The 20779-nt window shown below is 43.0% G+C and overlaps 1 protein-coding gene across 3 annotated transcripts in view; it reads left to right on the top strand.

Annotated features, from left to right (window-relative positions):
• The window catches only part of LOC139551723 (2-oxoglutarate dehydrogenase complex component E1-like), a 52625-nt gene that overhangs the window by 25186 nt on the left and 6660 nt on the right, over positions 1–20779 (top strand). The window contains exons 3-14 of one of the 3 annotated variants that reach the window (XM_071363004.1): positions 960–1148; positions 1710–1812; positions 5447–5491; positions 10887–11002; positions 11104–11258; positions 12817–12963; positions 13153–13243; positions 13539–13718; positions 13950–14078; positions 14168–14347; positions 19356–19508; positions 20268–20370. In XM_071363004.1, the coding sequence (XP_071219105.1) occupies positions 960–1148; positions 1710–1812; positions 5447–5491; positions 10887–11002; positions 11104–11258; positions 12817–12963; positions 13153–13243; positions 13539–13718; positions 13950–14078; positions 14168–14347; positions 19356–19508; positions 20268–20370 (1591 nt within the window). Of the gene's footprint in view, positions 1–959; positions 1149–1322; positions 1417–1709; positions 1813–5446; positions 5492–10886; positions 11003–11103; positions 11259–12816; positions 12964–13152; positions 13244–13538; positions 13719–13949; positions 14079–14167; positions 14348–19355; positions 19509–20267; positions 20371–20779 lie in introns of all 3 variants that reach the window. The other 2 variants (XM_071363005.1, XM_071363006.1) reach the window with 2 other exon arrangements.

The following is a 20779-nucleotide window of genomic DNA, read 5'->3' as shown; positions in this document are numbered from 1 at the left end:
TCCGTCATGGTCTGGGGCGGTGTGTCACAGCATCATCGGACTGAGCTTGTTGTCATTGCAGGCAATCTCAACGCTGTGCATTACAGGGAAGACATCCTCCTCCCTCATGTGTTACCCTTCCTGCAGGCTCATCCTGACATGCCCCTCCAGTATGACAATGCCACCAGCCATACTGCTCGTTCTGTGCATGATTTCCTGCAAGACAGGAATGTCAGTGTTCTGCCATGGCCAGCGAAGAGCCTGGATCTCAATCCCATTGAGCACGTCTGGGACCTATTGGATCGGAGGTTGAGGCCTAGGGCCATTCCCCCCAGAAATGTCTGGGAACTTGCAGGTGCCTTGGTGGAAAAGTGGGGTAACATCTCACAGCAAGAACTGGCAAATCTGGTGCAGTCCATGAGGAGGAGATGCACTGCAGTACTTAATGCAGCTGGTGGCCACACCAGATACTGACTGTTACTTTTGATTTTACCCCCCCCCCCCCCTTTGTTCAGGGACACATTATTCCATTTCTGTTAGTCACACGTCTGTGGAACTTGTTCAGTTTATGTCTCAGTTGTTGAATCTTGTTATGTTCATACAAATATTTACACGTTAAGTTTGCTGAAAATAAACAGTGAGAGGACGTTTCTATTTTTGCTGAATTTTGGTTGTTTTCTAAATGAGAAGTTGTTTTTCAGGGTCAGTTGCTCTTTAACGTTGCTCCATGTGACTTGGCGACCTAAGATCAATAGATAATATTAGGCAATGCAGTTGGTAACTTATTGGTACCAAATGGTGTCTTGTAGTGGTGCTAGGTTTTAAATGAATCCCAAAGAAGCAAAAGTAATTCATAGGTTTTTACAGTGTAATTACCATTTTACCTTGTCATTTATTGATAAATACCTGGCATACCTGGATTGATGGTTTTCTAACCAAGCCCTCTTTCTGTTCTTTTGTCTCTCTCTCTCACTCTGCAGTCATGGGATATTTTCTTCCGGAATGCTAACGCGGGGGCGCCACCAGGCGCAGCCTATCAGAGCCCTCCTCCTCTGGGTGGTGCTGCTCTGGGATTGGCTAACGCCCAGGCGATGGTCGGGGTGCAACCTAACGTGGAGAAGCTAGTGGAGGACCATCTGGCTGTACAGTCACTTGTACGAGCATACCAGGTACTGTACACACACACACACTGAGTGTAATACCTGTGTTTAGGAGGTTCCTCTGAACACACACACACACACACTTATGCACCTTATATTATACACACACACACACACACACACACACACACACACACACACACACACACACACACTGAGTGTCATTGCCCTGTATGCGTCTAGGTGCGGGGGCACCACATAGCCAAGCTGGACCCTCTGGACATCAGTGTTGTAGACTTTGATGAGGCCCCAGTAATGGTGGGCTTGAAGAAAGTTGGTGAGAAACATGTTCCCGCCTGCCTCGCCTCGCTGCCGTGTGTGTGCCGACTCTGATTAAGCTACTTATTTCTTAACCTTTCTGATTGATTGTCTTACTTTCTTCTTCCTCTGTTCTCCCTTCATTTATTCTTTCTCTTTTTCCCTCCCTCTTGCTTTCTGGATTTATTTGATCTTCCACCTCTTTTTGATTTTTCTTTCCTCCCCTCTGCTATCTTTTGCGGTTTCGTTTATTTTTAATATTTTAATTTGTCCCCTCCCTTCTTTCGAACTTGCCCCCCTGCCCCCCTGTAGATTCGGGGTCACCACGTGGCACAGCTGGACCCTCTGGGCATCATGGCTGCCATCGACCCAGGCCCTCCCCCCTCTGACATCATCACCTCCAATGACAAACTGGGTGAGGAGAGGAGGGGAAGGGTTAAGGGGTAATTGAGACTGACAGGTTTTAGGCCTTAAATATAGTCTGTCGCCACATACTGTATCTAACCCTAACCCACAGCCCTATCCTCACCCTCCACATGGTTTAACCCACCTGTCACCAGCCTGTCACCCAACTATGTCATTTCCTTAGCGTGTACTGTAGCACACATGCTGCTTCTTCTAGCAGTATAGTAAACTATATATTTGGCTGTGCTAGTGTTGCATAAGCCATGGGTAAATATTGCATGCCGCCATTTTGTTTCACTCATTCTCATTCACATTTAGGGCACAGAGTCAGATTGTCGCACTGTTAAACCATGGGATCTAGTTATGTCTCCAGTAGGGATGCACAATATATCGGTGAACATATCAGAATCAGCAGATATTAGCTAAAAATGCCAACATCGGTATCGGCCCGATGTCTAGTATAACGCCGATGTGCAAAACCGATGACAAAGCTGACGTGCATACCTATATAACGTAGATACATGACGTAATGACGCACACGTGCGACACAGCATTCCTAACCTAGCCCACAATGTCTGCTGTGTGGATCGAGCAGCCAACAAGTTGAGCAGTCATTTGAAAGAGTAAGAACATTTCAGCGAGACAACTCAAAGGCGAAATCCATTAACGCCAAGATAATGGGATTCATTGCCCTTGACAATCAACCGTTCTCTGTCGTGGGTGATGTTGGCTTTCGTCGAGCACCGGTACACGTTGCCCTACCAGAGTTACACAGTAATAGCGTCACTGCTATTAGCTTCACGACATAATATGGAACGCCGTTTGGGTCTTTGCGTGTCAAAAAAGATACACGTCAAATAACACTATTTGACTCGTCAAATAAGCTTTTAATTTGACACGTCAAATAATTAAAGAAATAAATGAAAGAATGTTGTGTGTTCTGAATTTGCATGTGCAAGCCAAGCGCCACCACTACTATCAGTAGCACTGTCAAGCTGTACAAAAAAGTCTGCAAACATCAGCCACGAACTATGTGTTTACAATACCGCGTTGGTAATAAAGCATTATTTGTTCGACTGCAACTTCTGGGGTAGCTAGCTTTTGCTTGGCACCTAGCTAGCACCAATACAACCAACCTGAAAACAATGACCAGTAGAAACTGCAGTCATTTTAATTTATCTTAGCAATGATTTAGGAATCCTTGTGAGTAAATATTAGCTAGTTAGCCACTTGTTGTTCACCTATTGAAATTGAACTTCAGTTCATGAAAATAAATAGCTAGCCAGCTACTTAACCCTGTTGCCCAAAGCTAACGTTATAAGCAGCCAGCTAGCTTCACATCTGGCTAGTGAAGCTCGACCGGACCGGGGTATGTGTTGTGAAGCTAGCCACAATAAGGATTAGGCACAACAGTGGAATTTGTGGTTTGTCTTCAAAATAAAAGTACCTATTTGAAAGTGATGCAGAAGGTTACAATTAGTGGAATCATGCCATATTTAGACTAGATCATGTTTAACAATGTTGGAATGTGAAGCAATGAAATGGGGTATCAGTCTACTCGGTGACACCCACAGAAGAGTTTATTTTTTCCCAACCAAGAGTTTATTTTTTCCCAACTCCAAAACATCCACGCAGTATTGTTTTTCCTCTGGAATAGTGTTCAATACACATGGGTTGACAATAAATGTTGCTCAATACACAGTTGTTTCAGAGTCCCGCAATAAGAGCAACGACGCTGTTCTCTGGGTGTCATTGAATAGACTGATACCCCATGTCATTGATCCACAATCCGTAGGTAAGGCTGTACAGTGAAATAAGTATGCCCCCAATGCAATTCTAAAGTATAATACATCCAGTGTGATTATAACAGATTTTTGTCAAATTTACAAATTATTATTTTTTGTGGATTTTATATAACAACATTCCAACCTCGTTTAGCATGATCTATTCAAGTATGGTATAATTCTACTATTTGTATTCATTTGCATCACTGTCAATGACATACTTTTATGTTGAAGGCTAACCGCAAAGTTCACTATTGTGGCTAATCCTTATTGTGGCTAGCTTTACATAGATGGGTCCGACCACCATTAATCAAATAAGAACTGTCTTATAAATTAGGGTTATTTTAGATGATGACACCTAGCAATATAGTTAGCTAGGTAACTATAGCTACTGGAACAGATTATGTCGTTTTGCTATGTTTTTGGGGAAGAACATTGTTTGCATCTATGAGCTAGCTAGCTTTTCTTTTATGACCAGCACTGTAGGTGCGCGAGACAACTTTACCAGCATCATAGCAAACGTATCGATGAATCGTTGTGACATATGAAATACGAGTGATAGTGTAATCAATGTGTAATAACTACGTAAAAAAATTCTGAATGCGTTAAATTATTATGTGAGGTGCAGTCATATTCAGGTCCTGATTGGTCAACAAGCTTGTTTGGCACGGCATCCAAACGACATTCCATAGTATGAGAAATCCTGGTTGAGAATGAAACGATTGAACAAATGAACAACGAAACGGCACAGCAAGTGAACGAAATAGGTTTTGATTATGTTTTACTGGTAATGGGGACATACGTAAATGCCAACAAAATAACTATTTGGTCAGTGTGGTCAGTGTGTGTGTGTGTGTGTAACCTTTATTTAACTAGGCGTCAGTTAAGAACAAATTCTTATTTACAATGATGGCCTACCCCGACCAAACCCGGGCGACGCTGGGCCAAATGTGCGCCACCATATGGGACTCCCAATCACGGCAGGATGTGATAAAGCCTGGATTCGAACCAGGGACTGTAGTGACGCATCTTGCACTGAGATGGAGTGCCTTAGACCGCTGCGTCCATGCGTGTGTGTTAACTATTTAACTGTACTAGAATGCTTAAAAGGCCGCTAAAATTTTAAATATCGGTTATCGGTTCCGGTATCGGGTTATTTTGGGCAAGGAAAATATCTGATATCAGTATCGGCCAAAAATGTAATATCGGTGCATCACTAGTTTCCAGGCATACTGTTATCTAATCACCCCTTCCTCCTGCCTGGGTAATCTCTAGGTTATAATCTCTGACAGAAAATGGTCACTGAGAGTGTGTATGTGTGAGTGCATATGCGTGTGTGTGTACTGAAAGGGTTTCATAGTTTAAAAAAATGTGATTACATGGAATTTACAGTTGGCCTATTGCTAAGTGGTGTTGGGGTCAAAGAGTTCTCTTCTGCACTCTTAGAAAAAAGGGTTCCTAAAGGGTTCTTTGGCTGTCCATAGGATAACTCATTTTGGTTCCAGGTAGATCTCTTTTGGGTTCTATGTAGAACCCTCTGTGTAAAGGGTTCTACATGAATCTCAACAGGGTTCTACCTGGAACCGAAAAGGGTTCTTCAAAGGGTTATCCTTTGGTTCTGTGTGTCTCAAACTGGTATTGTTGAGCTTCAGTAGTGTGTCTGACTGGCTGACTGACTGGCTGTCACTTTTAGCTGATGTCAACAGGGAAATATCTGGGTTTGTGTGTGAGTTTGAGAGACATCTGTGGGTGTGCACCAGAATATGTGTGTGTGTTTGTGTGCGTGAGTGCGTGTCACCAACCACTTTGTGCGTACGTTCCACTAACCCATATGTGTGTGTCTCTCTCTGTGTCCCCCAGACCTCTCTGGGTATAAAGAGCGCCTGTATGATCTCACTGCTGAAGGTATGGACACAGCCCCTAGACTACAATATACAGGATCCTCTACCTTTTTAAGCTCTACTACAGCTCTGCTGCTGCTGCGCCCTGGTTCCAAACCCATACCATGGCCCTGTCTCTACGTACTTATTGTCTATGCCCTTAAGACTACGCTCTCAGATGGAGAAGCAAGGGCCTAGGGATCAGGTCACAGTATTGGTTTCCGAACTGGACCTAAGGATTTCTCTGTAGTGTCAGGTGATGTTTCCCAAGTCCCACTGATGAGTGATGGTAGGATAGTTCCCTAGTTCTTAGCTCTTCTTTTATCTCTCGGTAGCTCTTTGTGCAGTTTATTGTAGAAGTAAAGTAGTCCCAAGTTTCTTTTCCTGAAGTAATCACGGTTAATAGCGTTGGGCCAATTGTCGAAAGGTTTCTGGTTCGAATCTCTAAGCCAGCTCGGTGAAAAATCTGCCGATGTGCCCTTGAGTAAGGCACTAAACCCTAATTGCTCCTTTAAATCGCTTTGGATTAGAGCGTCTGCTAAAGGACTAAAATGTAAATGTGTGTCCTCAGGGTCAGTGAGAAGGCTGTGTAGACATGTCTCTCCGGCTGCCTCAACTCTTTAACTTGGATTAGATTTCATCTGCTTGGCTGGATTACCCCCAGTCTCTATTAAAACAAGTGACAGAGTGTTAGAGAATGCTGCCTTGTTGTATTTTTATTAACACAAGGTCATATTAGGGGAGTGTGTGTGTGTGTGTGCGTGCGTGCGTGCGTGCGTGCGTGCGTGCGCGCTGGGTGATGGTGTGTGTTTTATTAGGTCAAATCCTGTTAAGTAATTTCTGTGCTGTGCCGAGTCAATCCATTGAGGTTTGGACTGTTATTCATACACCTACTAGGAAATCAAACACACGCATCTACACGCTATAAGATTTCTTCTGTAATAAGAAGTGTATTATACATGTATTGGCTTAAAGTATAGTCTTTGACCTATAGTCGTTCTGTTAAAGTAACTGTCCAGTGAAAATATATCTTCAAAAAATGTATATTCTGTTAACTCATACCCAAATAGTGTTGTTGACTCATCCTATACTCACGTTTGTGGCCAAAGAATAATAAAAAATAAAAAAACATTTTAAAAAACCCACCTCAAACTTGTATCTCAGACAGACCGTTTCAAAAATACTTGCTATTTCCTAATAGAACATGATGTCATGTTGGTTCATTGGCTGAGCTGGCCAATCAGCGGTCTACTCGCATGAATATTTTTAATGGTGGGTATATGCCTACACCATTCTGTTGTTAGGGGTACGCAGTTCGTCCACACCATTCAAACACCTAAATGCTGCTTTTGGAAGGAAAACTATTTAAATCATATTGTAATTAACCATAGGTCGTATTTTATAGGAATCTGGAAAGACTGGACAGTTACTTGAACATAACAGAAACAGCTGTTTAGATCATCAGTGCAGCACTGATGCTAGCGATGCTCCTAGACTTTACACACTCAAGCATTACATATGGCAGTGGAACATTTCAATAAAAAACAGACATACAGTGCCTTCAGAAAGTATTCACACCCCTTGACTTTTTCCACATTTTGTTGTGTTACAAGTTGGGATTAAAATGGATTTAATTGTAATTTTGTGTCAACGATCTAATACAAAATAATCTGTATTAAAATAAAAAATTGTCAAAGTGGAAGAAAAATTCTAACATTTGTAAAGAAAATTATGAGAAATAAAACACTAATATATCTTGATTACATAAGTATTCAACCCCATGAGTCAATACATGTTAGAATCACCTTTGCAGCGATTACAGCTGTAAGTCTTTCTGGGTAAGAGCTTTCACACCTGGATTGTGCAATATTTGCACATCATTATTTAAAAAATTCTTGAAGCGCTGTCAAGTTGGTTGTTGATCATTGCTACACAGCTGATTTAAGTCAAAACTGTAATTACGCCACTCAGGAATATTCAATGTTATCATGGTAAGCATCTCCAGTGTATATTTGGCCTTGTGTTTTAGGTTATTGACCTGCTGAAAGGCGCATTTGTCTCCCAGAGTGGTACTTCGTGATGTGTTGTGTCCCTGAGTGGTTTCCTTCCTCTCTGGCAACTGAGCACTACAAAGATACATGCGTTGGGTATGTGCAGGGATTCTCAAACTTGGTCCTAGGGACCACAAGGGGAGCATATTTTGCTTTTTGTCCTAGTACTAAACAGCTGATTCAAATAATCAACTAATCATAAAGCTTTGATCATTTTAAACAGCTGTGTAGTGTTATGGCAAAAACCAAAACGTGCTCCCCTCTTGGTCCCGAGGACCGAGTTTTGGAAACGCTGTATGTAGTGACTGGTTGTATTGATACACCATCCAACGTGTAATTAATAACTTCACCATGCTCAAAGGGATATTCATTGTCTGCTTTTTAAATGTATTTCTAACCATCTACCAATAGGTGCCCTTCTTTGCGAGGCATTGAAAAACCTCCCTGGTCTGTGGTTGAATTTGTGTTTGAAATTCACTGCTCGACTGAGGGACCTTACAGATAATTGTACGAGTGGGGTACAGAGATGAGGTAGTCATTCAAAAATAATGTTAAACACTATTATTGCACACAGAGTCCATGCAATTTATTATGTGACTTGTTAAGCATATTTTAACTCCTTAACCTATTTAGACTTGCCATAACAAAGGGGTTGAATACTTATTGACTCAAGACATTTCAGCTTTTCATTTTTAATTAATTGTGACTGACCGGTTCGATTCGATCTTATGTAGCAACATTTGAAATTGTGTTTTTTTACATTGGATAAAAGTAGAGACTAGAGCATGGTATATCAGACACTACAGATTAGGGACAATTAGGAACAATTAGGAACAAAGCAGAAGTAATTCTGCTTTTAAAGTTGATAAACTTGTTACCCCGCTTTTGAGAAAATGGCCCTTGAATGGTTTGGTACACCTACTGGACAGCTCTTCTTTGTTAACACCCATTCAGCATCATTCACACCCTTTTAAGCCTTAGCCCCACCCATCTCTTTAAGGATTCACATGTGACGCCATATGCTAAACAGAGTGAGTATGGTCGTTGTGTGCTAAACAACCAAAGATTTCAAAACTAAGTTAGCGTTAAGTTAGCTGGCTAGCCAGCTCAAATAATGAGCATATCATATAGCTGACAATGTCTTAACTTTAGCTAATTTGTATTCATTATTTCAGGAAAATAAACTCACAACAAGATCATTATTTACAAGTTAATGGCAAGCTAATTACAGAAAATAGCTTATGGTTGTGAGTGTGATTAAAATAAAATCAGGGCATTCTACCAGAGAACTTGAACACCGTCTCTTTGACCTAACTGTATATCCTAATTTGTCTTTGGTGCAGGTCATGTTGTTCTTCACATTACTGTCTCTGGTAAACACACACTATATCAAGTAAAATCAAAATGTATTTGTCACATGCACAGGATACAGAAGGTGTAAACGGTACAGTGAAATGGTTACTTGCATAGTGGAGTTTTTTGTTTAGCTAAACAATTAACCATAGTCCCAACTCATAATGTTACTACCCTGCATGAATCTGAAGGTAGCTAAAGCTAACCAACTAGGTTCAATGTTAGCTAGTTGGCTAACATTCGGCTATTACTAGCAATGCTCTGAGATACGAATAATATTACTACACACACGTAACGTTAGCTAGCGAGCCAGCCAGCTAGCGTTAGCTAGCTAGCTAACAGTACGCTTTAACTTGCAATGAAAACGACTTTCTGACCAAATTAGAAACGTATAAGATCTTAAAATGTAGATAAATAGACTCTCTTAGTCGTATACATGGATGAACGCTTGTCCCTCTCTGAAACAGATAGTTGCCCTTAATTTGAAGATGTAATCTGGAGACAGGTGTTTTACATAACAGCCTTCTGTGTGTTCTCTTTTTGACTCCCTCCACATATTTGCAATCAAACACCAGAATCTCCTTAGCTATCATACTTTGCTTCCACCGGACATTCCACTGATTTCAAGACTCGGTCCTCCAGAAAGTGGAGAGCATTAGCAACACTTTTACAATTCTTTGTGACATCCTTTAAAAAAGCAGCGTTAGAAGGGATTACCTACACTTACTGAGCAGCTCATGTTATAGACAGAAGTCTGCTACATGGCAGACCAATCCAAACTCATCTCTCGGCATGTCCAGCCCATCAATTAACTCAGCCAATCATGGCTAGCGGGAAGGTTCCTGGCTTTGTCCATGGCTAAACCAACTAGGCTCGTAATTTAACTATTTTATTTGTATTTACAGATGGCATACAAGTTTGTGATTTAAGGCACATGAAAGTTTATGTTTCAGAAGGCATTTCTGCCAAAAAACACATTTTGATAAAAATGTTTACGTTCCAATGCCTCTCCTGTGAAGTAGTGATGCGCGTGTAACGGATGTGAAATGGCTAGCTAGTTAGCGGTGGTGCGCGCTAATAGCGTTTCAATCGGTTACGTCACTCGCTTTGAGACCTTGAAGTAGTGGTTCCCCTTGCTCTGCAAGGGCTGCGGCTTTTGTGGAGCGATGGGTAACGATGCTTCGTGGGTGACTGTTGTTGATGTGTGAAGAAGGTCCCTGGTTCGCGCCCGGGTCGGGGCGAGGGGACGGACTAAAGTTAAACTGTTACACGCGACATATGCCTAGTTTCCAGAAACGAGTCACAATTTCTAAACTTTTTTATAAACATAATTCCACTTTAACATTATGGGCTATTGTGTGTAGGGCGGTGACACAAATTCGCAATTTAATCTATTTTAAATTCAGGCTGTAACACAACAAAATGTGAAAAAAGTCAGGGGGTATGAGTACTTTCTGAAGGCACTATAGTGGGACTCTGCGGACTCCGAGACAGCCTTTCACGTTCACGCCATTCCTTGCCACCATTTTGTATTTGCATCATCACTTACCCCTTCATTCCAGAAAATGAATTGTTTTTGTCACCCCTCCATCTCTCCCCACCACTCTTCTTCATGTTACTGCTGACATTGATATTTCACCATCACCTCTTGCTGTTTCTTTTTCTCTCGCTCTACCTCTTTCTCGCTCATATGCTCTGTCTCTCCCGTCGATCTCGTGTAATGCAATAACCCTGCTTGTGGCCATCAAACTAACCAATCAATGTTACGCTTTTTTGGATGTCTGTATAAGTTTGATATTCAAATATAGAGTGGGTTTCTCTAGATATCATGTCTGTCATTTTGATGTTTAAATTAGCCTTCTGTATGCCCCTCTCTCCCACTAATTCCCTCTCTTTCTGCTTTTTTCCATCTCTCTCTCTCTTTCTCTAACTCTCTGATCACCTTTTCCTCTCTCCATTTGTCTATTATGTTTCTATACCCCCCCCCCCCTCCAATCTACATGGTAACAATGGCAGAGTTCTATGGTCTGGATGAGTCCGACCTGGACAAGGTGTTCCGGCTCCCCACCACAACCTTTATAGGGGGCAGCGAGAGCACTCTGCCCCTCCGAGAGATCATACAGCGCCTCGAGGTAGATCCGACACGTTGCGCTCACTCACTGCTTGCTAAAAACTCCCCACACACATGCGCACACACACACACACAGGCGCACTGACCTCTCCTCTCCTCTAGATGGCGTACTGTCAGTCTATTGGAGTAGAGTTCATGTTCATTAATGACCTGGAGCAGTGCCAGTGGATCAGACAGAAGTTTGAGAGGCCAGGCATCATGCAGTTCACCCTGGAGGAGAAGAGGACCCTGCTAGCCAGAATGGTTCGATCCACCAGGTCTGTCTGTACACCGGTTTCACATAAAAAAATGTAGTGTGTGCCTATTTACCAATTGTGCAGGTTACAAAAAATGTCACAAAGACAAAGACAGTTTATTGCATAAGCATATTGCTTTTGCCATATTTCTTGTGCCATGATATGTTTAGTGTGATGCACATAGCTGGACAACATACTACACTTCCACACCTCATCCCCAGATGGCAGCAGCAACCGGTTTAAGTGATGTGCTCTGCCAGGAAGCCTTACATTAGAAATGTATGCCATTTAGCAGACGCTCTTATCCAGAGCGACTTACAGTTAGTACATTCATCTTAAAAACCTCTTAAGGATCGTACCCCTTTTTTAAAATTTTTGCCTAAAAGGACTTACCCAAATCGAACTGCCTGTAGCTCAGGACCTGAAGCAAGTATATGCATATTCTTGATTCCATTTGAAAGAAAACACTTTGAAGTTTGTGGAAATGTGAAATGAATGTAGAAAACTATCACACATTAGATCTGGTAAAAGATAATCCAAACAAAAAAAACATGCGTTTCCTATTTGTTATTCTTTTCATCATCTTTGAAATGCAAGAGAAAGTCCATGATATAATATTGGAGTTTAGGTGCAATTTAGATTAGCAGTGTAAAGTTTCAGATTGATCCAGTGAAGCATTGCAATACTGCACAAAATTTTGTATCAAGTCTGCCCAAATGTGCCGAATTAGTCAATTGATACATTTTCAAGTACATAACTATAGAGAACATACAAAAATGATATGGTAATAAAAAATGTACGTTTACACACTCCCAGGAAGGTCATACATGATGGAAATTAGCTTCCCTACATCTAGATGGCCGGTCGGGATCGGTGTGGGGCCAGAAACAGTAGGGGTTCAAACCTTAGAACCCAGTTCCTACATTTGAATATAGAAATGGATTTAATCAAACAAAGCTATGCTACATTTTATCTCTGGGACCCTCAGGATGACAAATCAGAGCAAGATTACTGAATGTAAATGCACTGTTTATCTTCAGAGTTGCAAGTGTTACTTCACAAAAGCCTTGATAATTACTCAAGTGTCCTCCTCTCAGTGAGAGAGAGTGAGAGAGAGAGTAGGACCAAAGCCTCTCAGACGGCCTTTGTTTGTTTCTTTGTGTTAGTTAACCTCTTTAGTTGGGCATGCCTTTTTGTAGGTTGGTTTTTGTACATCTATTTATTTTGTCACCATGAACATGAATAACCTTCTTGGACTGGCCGACCAAGAGGTTAAGACGGAGCTGGCCCTGAACTCGGTAAGTTTGCTATCTCCTGGGTACATGTACATACAACACGGTCCGGACACTTCTACGTTCACGCTAAAGCACACACCTAGTCATGTCACAGAACAATTAGGCAAGCCTAGGTCCCCTAGACAAAGTGAGTGTAGTGTAACAGAAGGTTGTCTAATCGATTCCGTAACACTTACAACTATCAAATCCTCTCAGATCTCCACAAATGCATAGAGCGAAAGGGCTATTTGAAATTGTTTAACTTCCTGTTTCATATGTTTAACTTCCTGTTTCCTGTTGGCAAGGTTTGAGGAGTTCCTGCAGAGGAAATGGTCATCAGAGAAGCGCTTTGGCCTGGAGGGCTGTGAGTCTCTCATCCCGGCCCTGAAGACCATCATCGACAAGTCCAGCATGAACGGAGTGGAGAGCATCATCATGGGCATGCCTCACAGGTACTGTTACCACAGAAACACCAATCACAGGCTGCCCCACAGGCAGAGTTGTCCATGGAAACACCAATCATAGGCCCCCCATACAGGTACTGTTACCGCATACACACCAATCACAAGCTGCCCAGTGCGTAGCGTAGCTGAAAGTTGTTCTCCCTCTCTCCACCCTTGTCTCTCGCTCTATCTCTCCAGGGGGAGGTTGAATGTGTTGGCTAATGTGATCCGTAAGGAGCTGGATCAGATCTTCTGTCAGTTTGACTCCAAGCTTGAGGCTGCTGATGAGGTAAATCCTACAGCTAGCAGAGAGCAGGGTCCTGTTCATTAACCACCAAACGGGGAAAGAAATAACTGAAGCAGGGAGGGACTTTGTCCAATAAGAAACACTGATTTTCGTTTTCTGTTGCAATTTTTTTTCAAATGTTGTCCATTGCGTACCGTAAAGATCACGACCCTGGTAACACAATATGGAAAGTGAATAACATGAAAAAAATCTTCCATATCAGAAGCTAAAGAAAATGAAGAAGTTATACTCTTACAATTCACCTGCCCTCTCTTTTTCTCCCCCCCTCCCCCCTCAGGGTTCTGGAGATGTGAAGTACCACTTGGGGATGTGGCACCGGAGGATCAACCGGGTCACTGATAGGAACATCACACTGTCACTCATGGCTAACCCTTCCCACCTGGAGGCTGTGGACCCTGTGGTGCAGGGAAAGACCAAGGCTGAGCAGTTCTACTGCGGGGACACAGAAGGCAACAGGGTAAGTACACACACAGGCAGACAGACAGACTGTGTATGGATTTGTATGTTTTTTGGTTTCTGTCTGTCTGTCTGTCTGTCTCTGTCTGTCTGTCTCTGTCTGTCTCTGTCTGTCTGTCTCTGTCTGTCTGTCTGTCTGTCTGTCTGTCTGTCTGTCTGTCTGTCTGTCTGTCTGTCTGTCTGTCTGTCTGTCTGTCTGTCTATTTATATTTCTGTTTGTGTGTATTTCCAGGTAATGTCCATCCTGCTCCATGGTGATGCAGCGTTTGCAGGCCAGGGGGTTGTCTATGAGACCTTCCACCTCTCTGACCTGCCCTCCTACACCACACATGGCACTATCCATGTGGTGGTCAACAACCAGGTAACACATGCACGTGCGCGTAGGCACCCATGCATACACACACCCTTCCCTTAATTTAACTTCCTTCTTTTCTCTCTCCCACCCTGCAGATTGGTTTCACCACCGACCCCAGGGTGGCGAGGTCATCCTCTTACCCTACAGACGTGGCCAAGGTGGTCAACGCCCCCATCTTCCATGTCAACGCTGACGACCCCGAGGCTGTCATGTACGTGTGTAATGTCGCCGCCGAGTGGAGGGCAACCTTTCACAAGGACGTAGTCGTCGACCTGGTGAGTGTGTGTTTCCTGACCAGGGTGGTGTTCATTAGGCATGAAACAGAGGAAAACAGACTGAACCAGGGAGGGACTACTAAAAAATGGTGTGAAAACGTTTGTGACCAATTAGAAACTTGTCCAATAAGAAACGTGTATGTGTTTCCTGATCAGGTGTTTGTAATGGTCATAATGAGATGATAATTATAATAGGGTTATTAAGCAGACACCTTTAGTGACTTACCGAACAGTCATCATTGACACTTTCTATAAATAAAGGGACTAATGTGTGACATCAGGGTAAAAAGAAAAGGCTTTATGTACATTTAAATAGGATTTTCTTGCATCTTCACATGTGTATTTACAGGAATAAGAGTCTAGGTAGGCAAAATGAGACCATAACTCCTAGCAACAACAAAACATCTACAGATCATTCAAAATGTCACATGAAACATGGACACTGCATTTTTCTTTGCCATGCCAAGTAGCAGGTCTGTTTGTGTTGTAGTCGCCTTCTCTATCATTTATAGCCATGCTAAACATTCCAGAAGAATGCGTTTCTGTATTTTTGTATAGTTTATATAATTTAATGCAATAATATAATAGAATGGCCTCTGTCAAAAAATCATTGGCAATAATAATTACCAATAATGAAATCATTATAGTCAGTAAACTCTTCAAGTATTGTGTGTGTGTGTGTGTGTGCATGCATGTGTGTGAAAACTAGACGTCACATTCTTGCTTCCTCTGTCCTTGTTTCCTCCACTCCATGCAACTCCTCGAAAGTGGGAGGAACCTTCCCTCCTCTCCCCCAATGTGCTTTGAGAGGGAGGTGAGGAATGGAGGAAACAAGGGGAGAATCTCAATTGCATGTCCTTCATTCCTCACATCCTCTCCCCTTGCCTCCTTCTCAAAACCCATCGGATAAGAAGGTGACAGAGGAGGGACCTCTGACCTTCTCATCCAATGGGTTTTGAGACGGAGATGAAGAGAGAGGATGCAACGAATCAAGGAAATGCAATAGAAATTCTCCCAAGGACAGAGGAAGCAAGTATTTGACAGCTATTCAAATGTTTTGACAGTGCCAGACTGGCTGACTGACCGACTGAGCTACCATAATACCCATGACCTGTCCAGAAACAACCCGCATCCCCTACTTCTAGACACTTGTGGAGATCTAAGAGGGATTGATGGGTGGTGACATGGTGAGAGCGTCATCTTAACCTCTGATAGGCTTGGTGGAATTTTGGTGGTATTGCTTAGACCTGTTCAATTCTCTCAGATCTCCACAAGTGTCTAGGGGTAGGGGCTGGGGAGTGTTTCTGGACAGGACCCCACAACCCTTTGGGTGTGTAGTGGACCGACAGCACAACACTTGAGGCATGGGTTGGATGTTTAATTCCATTGCTATACACACACAGATTTTCACAGGTGTAAGCTGGACACACCCACGGCACCCTATCAGGCTGATCAGACAGGTCTGGGCAGCTGGAGACCTGCTGTAAACAGGATATATTTACATGTCTACTATTCAAATCCTTCCTTCATTCAAATCAAATTTTATTTGTCACATGCACCGACCACAACAAGTGTAGACTTTTCCCGTGAAATGCTTACTTACAAGCCCTTATCCAACAGTGCAGTTCAAGAAAAGTTAAGAAAATATTTACTAAGTAGACTAAAATAAAAAGTAATTATAAAAAGTAACACAATAAGAATAACAATAACTAGGCTATATACAGGGGGCACCGGTACCGAGTCCGTGTGCGGGGGTACAGGTTAGTTGAGGTCATATGTACATGTAGGTGGGGTGAAGGGACTATGCATAGATAATTAACAGCGAGTAGCAGCAGCGTACAAAAGGGAGGGGGGGTCAATGTAAATTGTCCGGTGGCGATTTTATTAATCGTTCGGCAGTCTTATGGCTTGGGGGTAGAAGGTAATTTGGTCCTAGACTTGGCACGCCGGTACCACTTGCCATGCGGTAGCAGAGAAAACAGTCTATAACTTGAGTGACTGGCGTCTCTGACAATTCTATGGGCTTTCCTCAGACACCGCCTATTGTATAGATCCTGGATGGCAGGAAGCTTGGCCCCAGTGATGTACTGGGCCGTTCGCACTACCCTCTACAGAGGCCTTACGGTCTGATGCCAAGCAGTTGCCATACCAGGCGGTGATGCAACCGGTCAGGATGCTCTCGATGGTGCAGCGGTAGAACCTTTTGAGGATCTGGAGACCCATGCCAAGTCTTTTCAGTCTCCTGAGGGGGAAAAGGTTTTGTCGTGCCATCTTCCCGACTGTCTTGGTATGTTTGCACCATGACAGTTGGTTGGTGACGTGGACACCAAGGACGTTGAAACTCTCGACCCGCTCCACTACAGCCCCGTCAATGTTAATGGGAGCCTGTACGGCCCGCCTTTTTCTGTAGTCCACGATCAGCTCCTTTGTCTTGCTCACATTGAAGGAGAGGTTGTTGTCCTGGCACCACACTGCCAGTTCTCTGACATCCTCCCTATAGTTAGTCATTGGTTGTACATCTAACTAGCTGGAATGAAAAACATGAATACATTCAGAACAATATAGAGCTAGTGCTATTTTAAATGCACCGGCAGAACAGAGACGCTACCTCTGGTAAGACGAGGGGTGGGGGTGTGTGTCTATTTGTCAATAACAGCTGGTGTGCGATGTCTAATATTAAAGAAGTCTCGAGGTATTGCTCGCCTGAGGTAGAGTACCTTATGATAAGCTGTAGACCACACTATCTACCAAGAGTTCTCATCTATATTATTCGTAGCCGTCTATTTACCACCACAGAACCGATGCTGGCACTATGACCGCTCTCAACCAACTCTATAAGACCATAAGCCAAGCAAAGAAGAAAATGCTCTCCCAGAAGTGGCACTCCTAGTGGCCGGGGACTTTAATGCAGGAAAACTTAAATCAGTTTTACCAAATAAAAAATCCTAGACCACCTTTACTCCACACACAGAGATGCATACAAAGCTTTCCCCCGCCCTCCATTTGGCAAATTTGACCATAATTCTATCCTACTGATTCCTGCTTACAAGCAAAAACAAAAGCAGGAAGTACCAGTGACTCGTTCAATACGGAAGTGGTCAGATGACGCAGATGCTACACTACAGGACTGTTTTGCTAGCACAGACTGGAATATGTTCCCGGGATTCATCCAATGGCATTGAGGAGTACACCACCTCAGTCATCGGCTTCATCAATAAGTGCATCGACGACCACCATGCCCACAGACAAACCATCAAACAAAGCGTCAATATAGGATTAAGATTGAATCCTACTACACCGGCTCTGATGCTCGTTGGATGTGGCAGGGCTTGAAAACTATTACGAATTACAAAGGGAAACCCAGACGCGAGCTGCCCAGTGACGCGAGCTGACCAGACGAGCTAAATACCTTTTACGCTCACTTCGAGGCTTCAACACTGAAGCATGCACGAGAGCACCAGTTGTGCTGGAGGACTGTGTGATAATGCTCTTGATAGCCGATGTGAACAAAACCTTTAAACAGGTCAACATTCACAAAGCCTCTGGGACAGACGGATTACCAGGACGTGTACTCAAAGCATGCGCGGACCAACTGTCAAGTGTCTTCACTGACATTTTCAACCTCTCCCTGATCGAGTCTGCAATACCTACATGTTTCAAACAGATCACCATAGTACCTGTGCCCAAGGAAGCGAAGGTAACCTGCCTAAATGATTACAACTCTGTGGCACTCACGTCAGTAGCCATGAAGTGCTTTTAAAGACTGGTTATGGCTCACATCAACAGCATCCTCCCGGACACCCTAGACCCACTCCAATTCGCATACCGCCCCAACAGATCCACAGATGACGCAATCTCAATCGCACTCCACACTGCCCTTTCTCACCTGGACAAAAGGAACACCTATGTGAGAATGCTGTTCATTGACTACAGCTCAGCGTTCAACACCATAGTGCCCACAAAGCTCATCACTAAGCTAAGGACTCTGGGACTAAACACCTCCCTCTGCAACTGGATCCTGGACTTCCTGACGGGCCGTCCCCAGGTGGTAAGCGTAGGCAACAACACATCTGCCATGCTGATCCTTAACACTGGGGCCCCTCAGGGTGTGTACTTAGTCCCCTCCTGTATTCCCTGTTCACCCACGACTGCGTGGCCAAACACGACTCCAACACCATCATTAAGTTTGCTGACGACACAACAGTGGTAGGCCTGATCACCAACAACGATGAGACGGCCTATAGCTAGGGCATATCTCTTGTCTAGCAATAGATACTGTTGTTTTGGCTGTATAGCATAATTTAATAAGATTACCAATGATTAGCTTGGTAGCTAGGATATATCAGTCAGCTAACTATTTACAGTAGCAGCAGTTCATTAATAAGTCAATACACACTCAATTATATGCAGATATGTCGAAATATTACCTTATCTTGCACAGTGGCTTGGTATGGGCAGCTATTAATCAATTAATTAATTGATAATAGATTCATAGAATGGAGTTAGAAGGATGACCTCCTGCTTTGAAAAGACAGGAAGTGTTGGCTGTGCACCAGCCACATTTGAACATCGAAATATCAAATTGTTTTGGGGTTTTATATTCAAAAACTAATAATCAAGATGTTTTAACATTGCCGATTGCTCCGTTTGAAATATTTAGCTATTTATCTTGACCACCGTAACAACAGACACCAAAGTGTTCTGTTAGTCCTCCAGATCAACATTAATTCCTGCACTAAGGCTGTTGTTAAATCACATGCTCTTTATCACTTGACTGTCATTCAGACAGTATCTCCGATGAGATACATTCAGGGAGGGCATCCATGAATACAATTGTAGCAGCTCCAAACTAGAGATGCACACTGGTACCCTAATTTATAGAAAGACCCATATATGTAGCCCCTGCAGGTAACATGCCATAACCATGAACGAGCTGACTTCTAGTGTGTGTGTGTGTGTGTGTGTGTGTGTGTGTGTGTGTGTGTGTGTGTGTGTGTGTGTGTTACAGGTGTGTTACAGGCGTAACGGCCACAATGAGATGGACGAACCCATGTTCACCCAGCCTCTGATGTACAAGCAGATCAAGAAGCAGAAAGGAGTCCTTCAGAAATACGCTGAGAAACTCATAGCAGAGGGAGCTGTCACCAGACAGGAGTACGAGGTAACATATTTTGCCATATACACTGAGTATACCAAACATTAGGAACACCTTCCTAATATCGAGTTGCACTCCCACTTTTGCCCTCAGAACAGACTAATTTCATCGGGGCATGGACTCTGCAAGGTGTCGAAAGTGTTCCACAGGGATGCTGGCCCATGTTGACTCCAATGCTTCCTGCAGTTGGGTCAAGTTGGCTGGATGTCCTTTGGGTGGTGAACCATTCTTGATGCACACGGGAAACTGTTGAGTGTGAAAAAACCCAACAGTTCCTGACACAAGCAGGTGTACCTGGCACCTATTACCATACCCCGTTCAAAGGCACTTAAATATTTTGTCTTGCCCATTCACCATCTGAATGGCACAAATACACAAACCATGTCTTAATTGTCTAAAGGGTTAAAAACACTTATTTAACCTGTCTCCTCCCCTTAATCTACACTGATTGAAGTGGATTTAACAGGTGACATCAATAAGGGATCATAGCTTTCACCTGGATTCACCTGGTCAGTCTATGTAATGGAAAGAGCAGGTGTTCTTAATGTTTTGTGCACTCAGTGTATACTATACACCATAGACATCATGTAGCATAATCAGCCCTTACAAACCTCTACTTCGATATTATATTCTGTCCTCTGTCTTTATATGAAATAGAATGTTCTTATATAGAATGTACTCGCTGATTGATATGAGGTACCAAGGTGTTGTTGTTGAGGATGACTTAATTTAACATTAAATCGATATTAACCCTCTCCCCTCTAGGAGGAGATTGCCAAGTATGACAAGATCTGTGAAGAGGCTCATGCCCGCTCCAAAGACGAGAAGATTCTACACATCAAACACTGGCTAGACTCACCCTGGCCCGGTGTGTGTGTGTGTGTGTGTGTGTGTGTGTGTGTGTGTGTGTGTGTGTGTGTGTGTGTGTGTGTGTGTGTGTGTGTGTGTGTGTGTGTGTGTGTGTGTGTGTGTGTGTGTGTGTGTGTGTGTGTGTGTGTGTGTGTGTGTGTGTGTGTGTGTGTGTGTGTGTGTAAACCTAAGTTTTACAATATATTGTAAGTGCATACAGTACCAGTCAATAGTTTGGACACACATTCAAGGGTTTTTCTTTTTTTGTACTATTTTCTACATTGTAGAATACTAGTGAGGACATCAAAACTACGAAATAAAACATATGGAATCATGTAGTAGCCAAAAAAGTGTTCAACAAATCAAAATATGTTTTAGATTCTTCAAAGTATCCACCCTTTGTCTTGATGACAGCTTTGCACACTCTT

This window comes from Salvelinus alpinus, chromosome 24 (assembly GCF_045679555.1).
Source record: "Salvelinus alpinus chromosome 24, SLU_Salpinus.1, whole genome shotgun sequence".
NCBI classification, from domain to species: Eukaryota; Metazoa; Chordata; class Actinopteri; order Salmoniformes; family Salmonidae; genus Salvelinus; species Salvelinus alpinus.
This window is presented reverse-complemented; position numbering and strand designations above follow the sequence as displayed.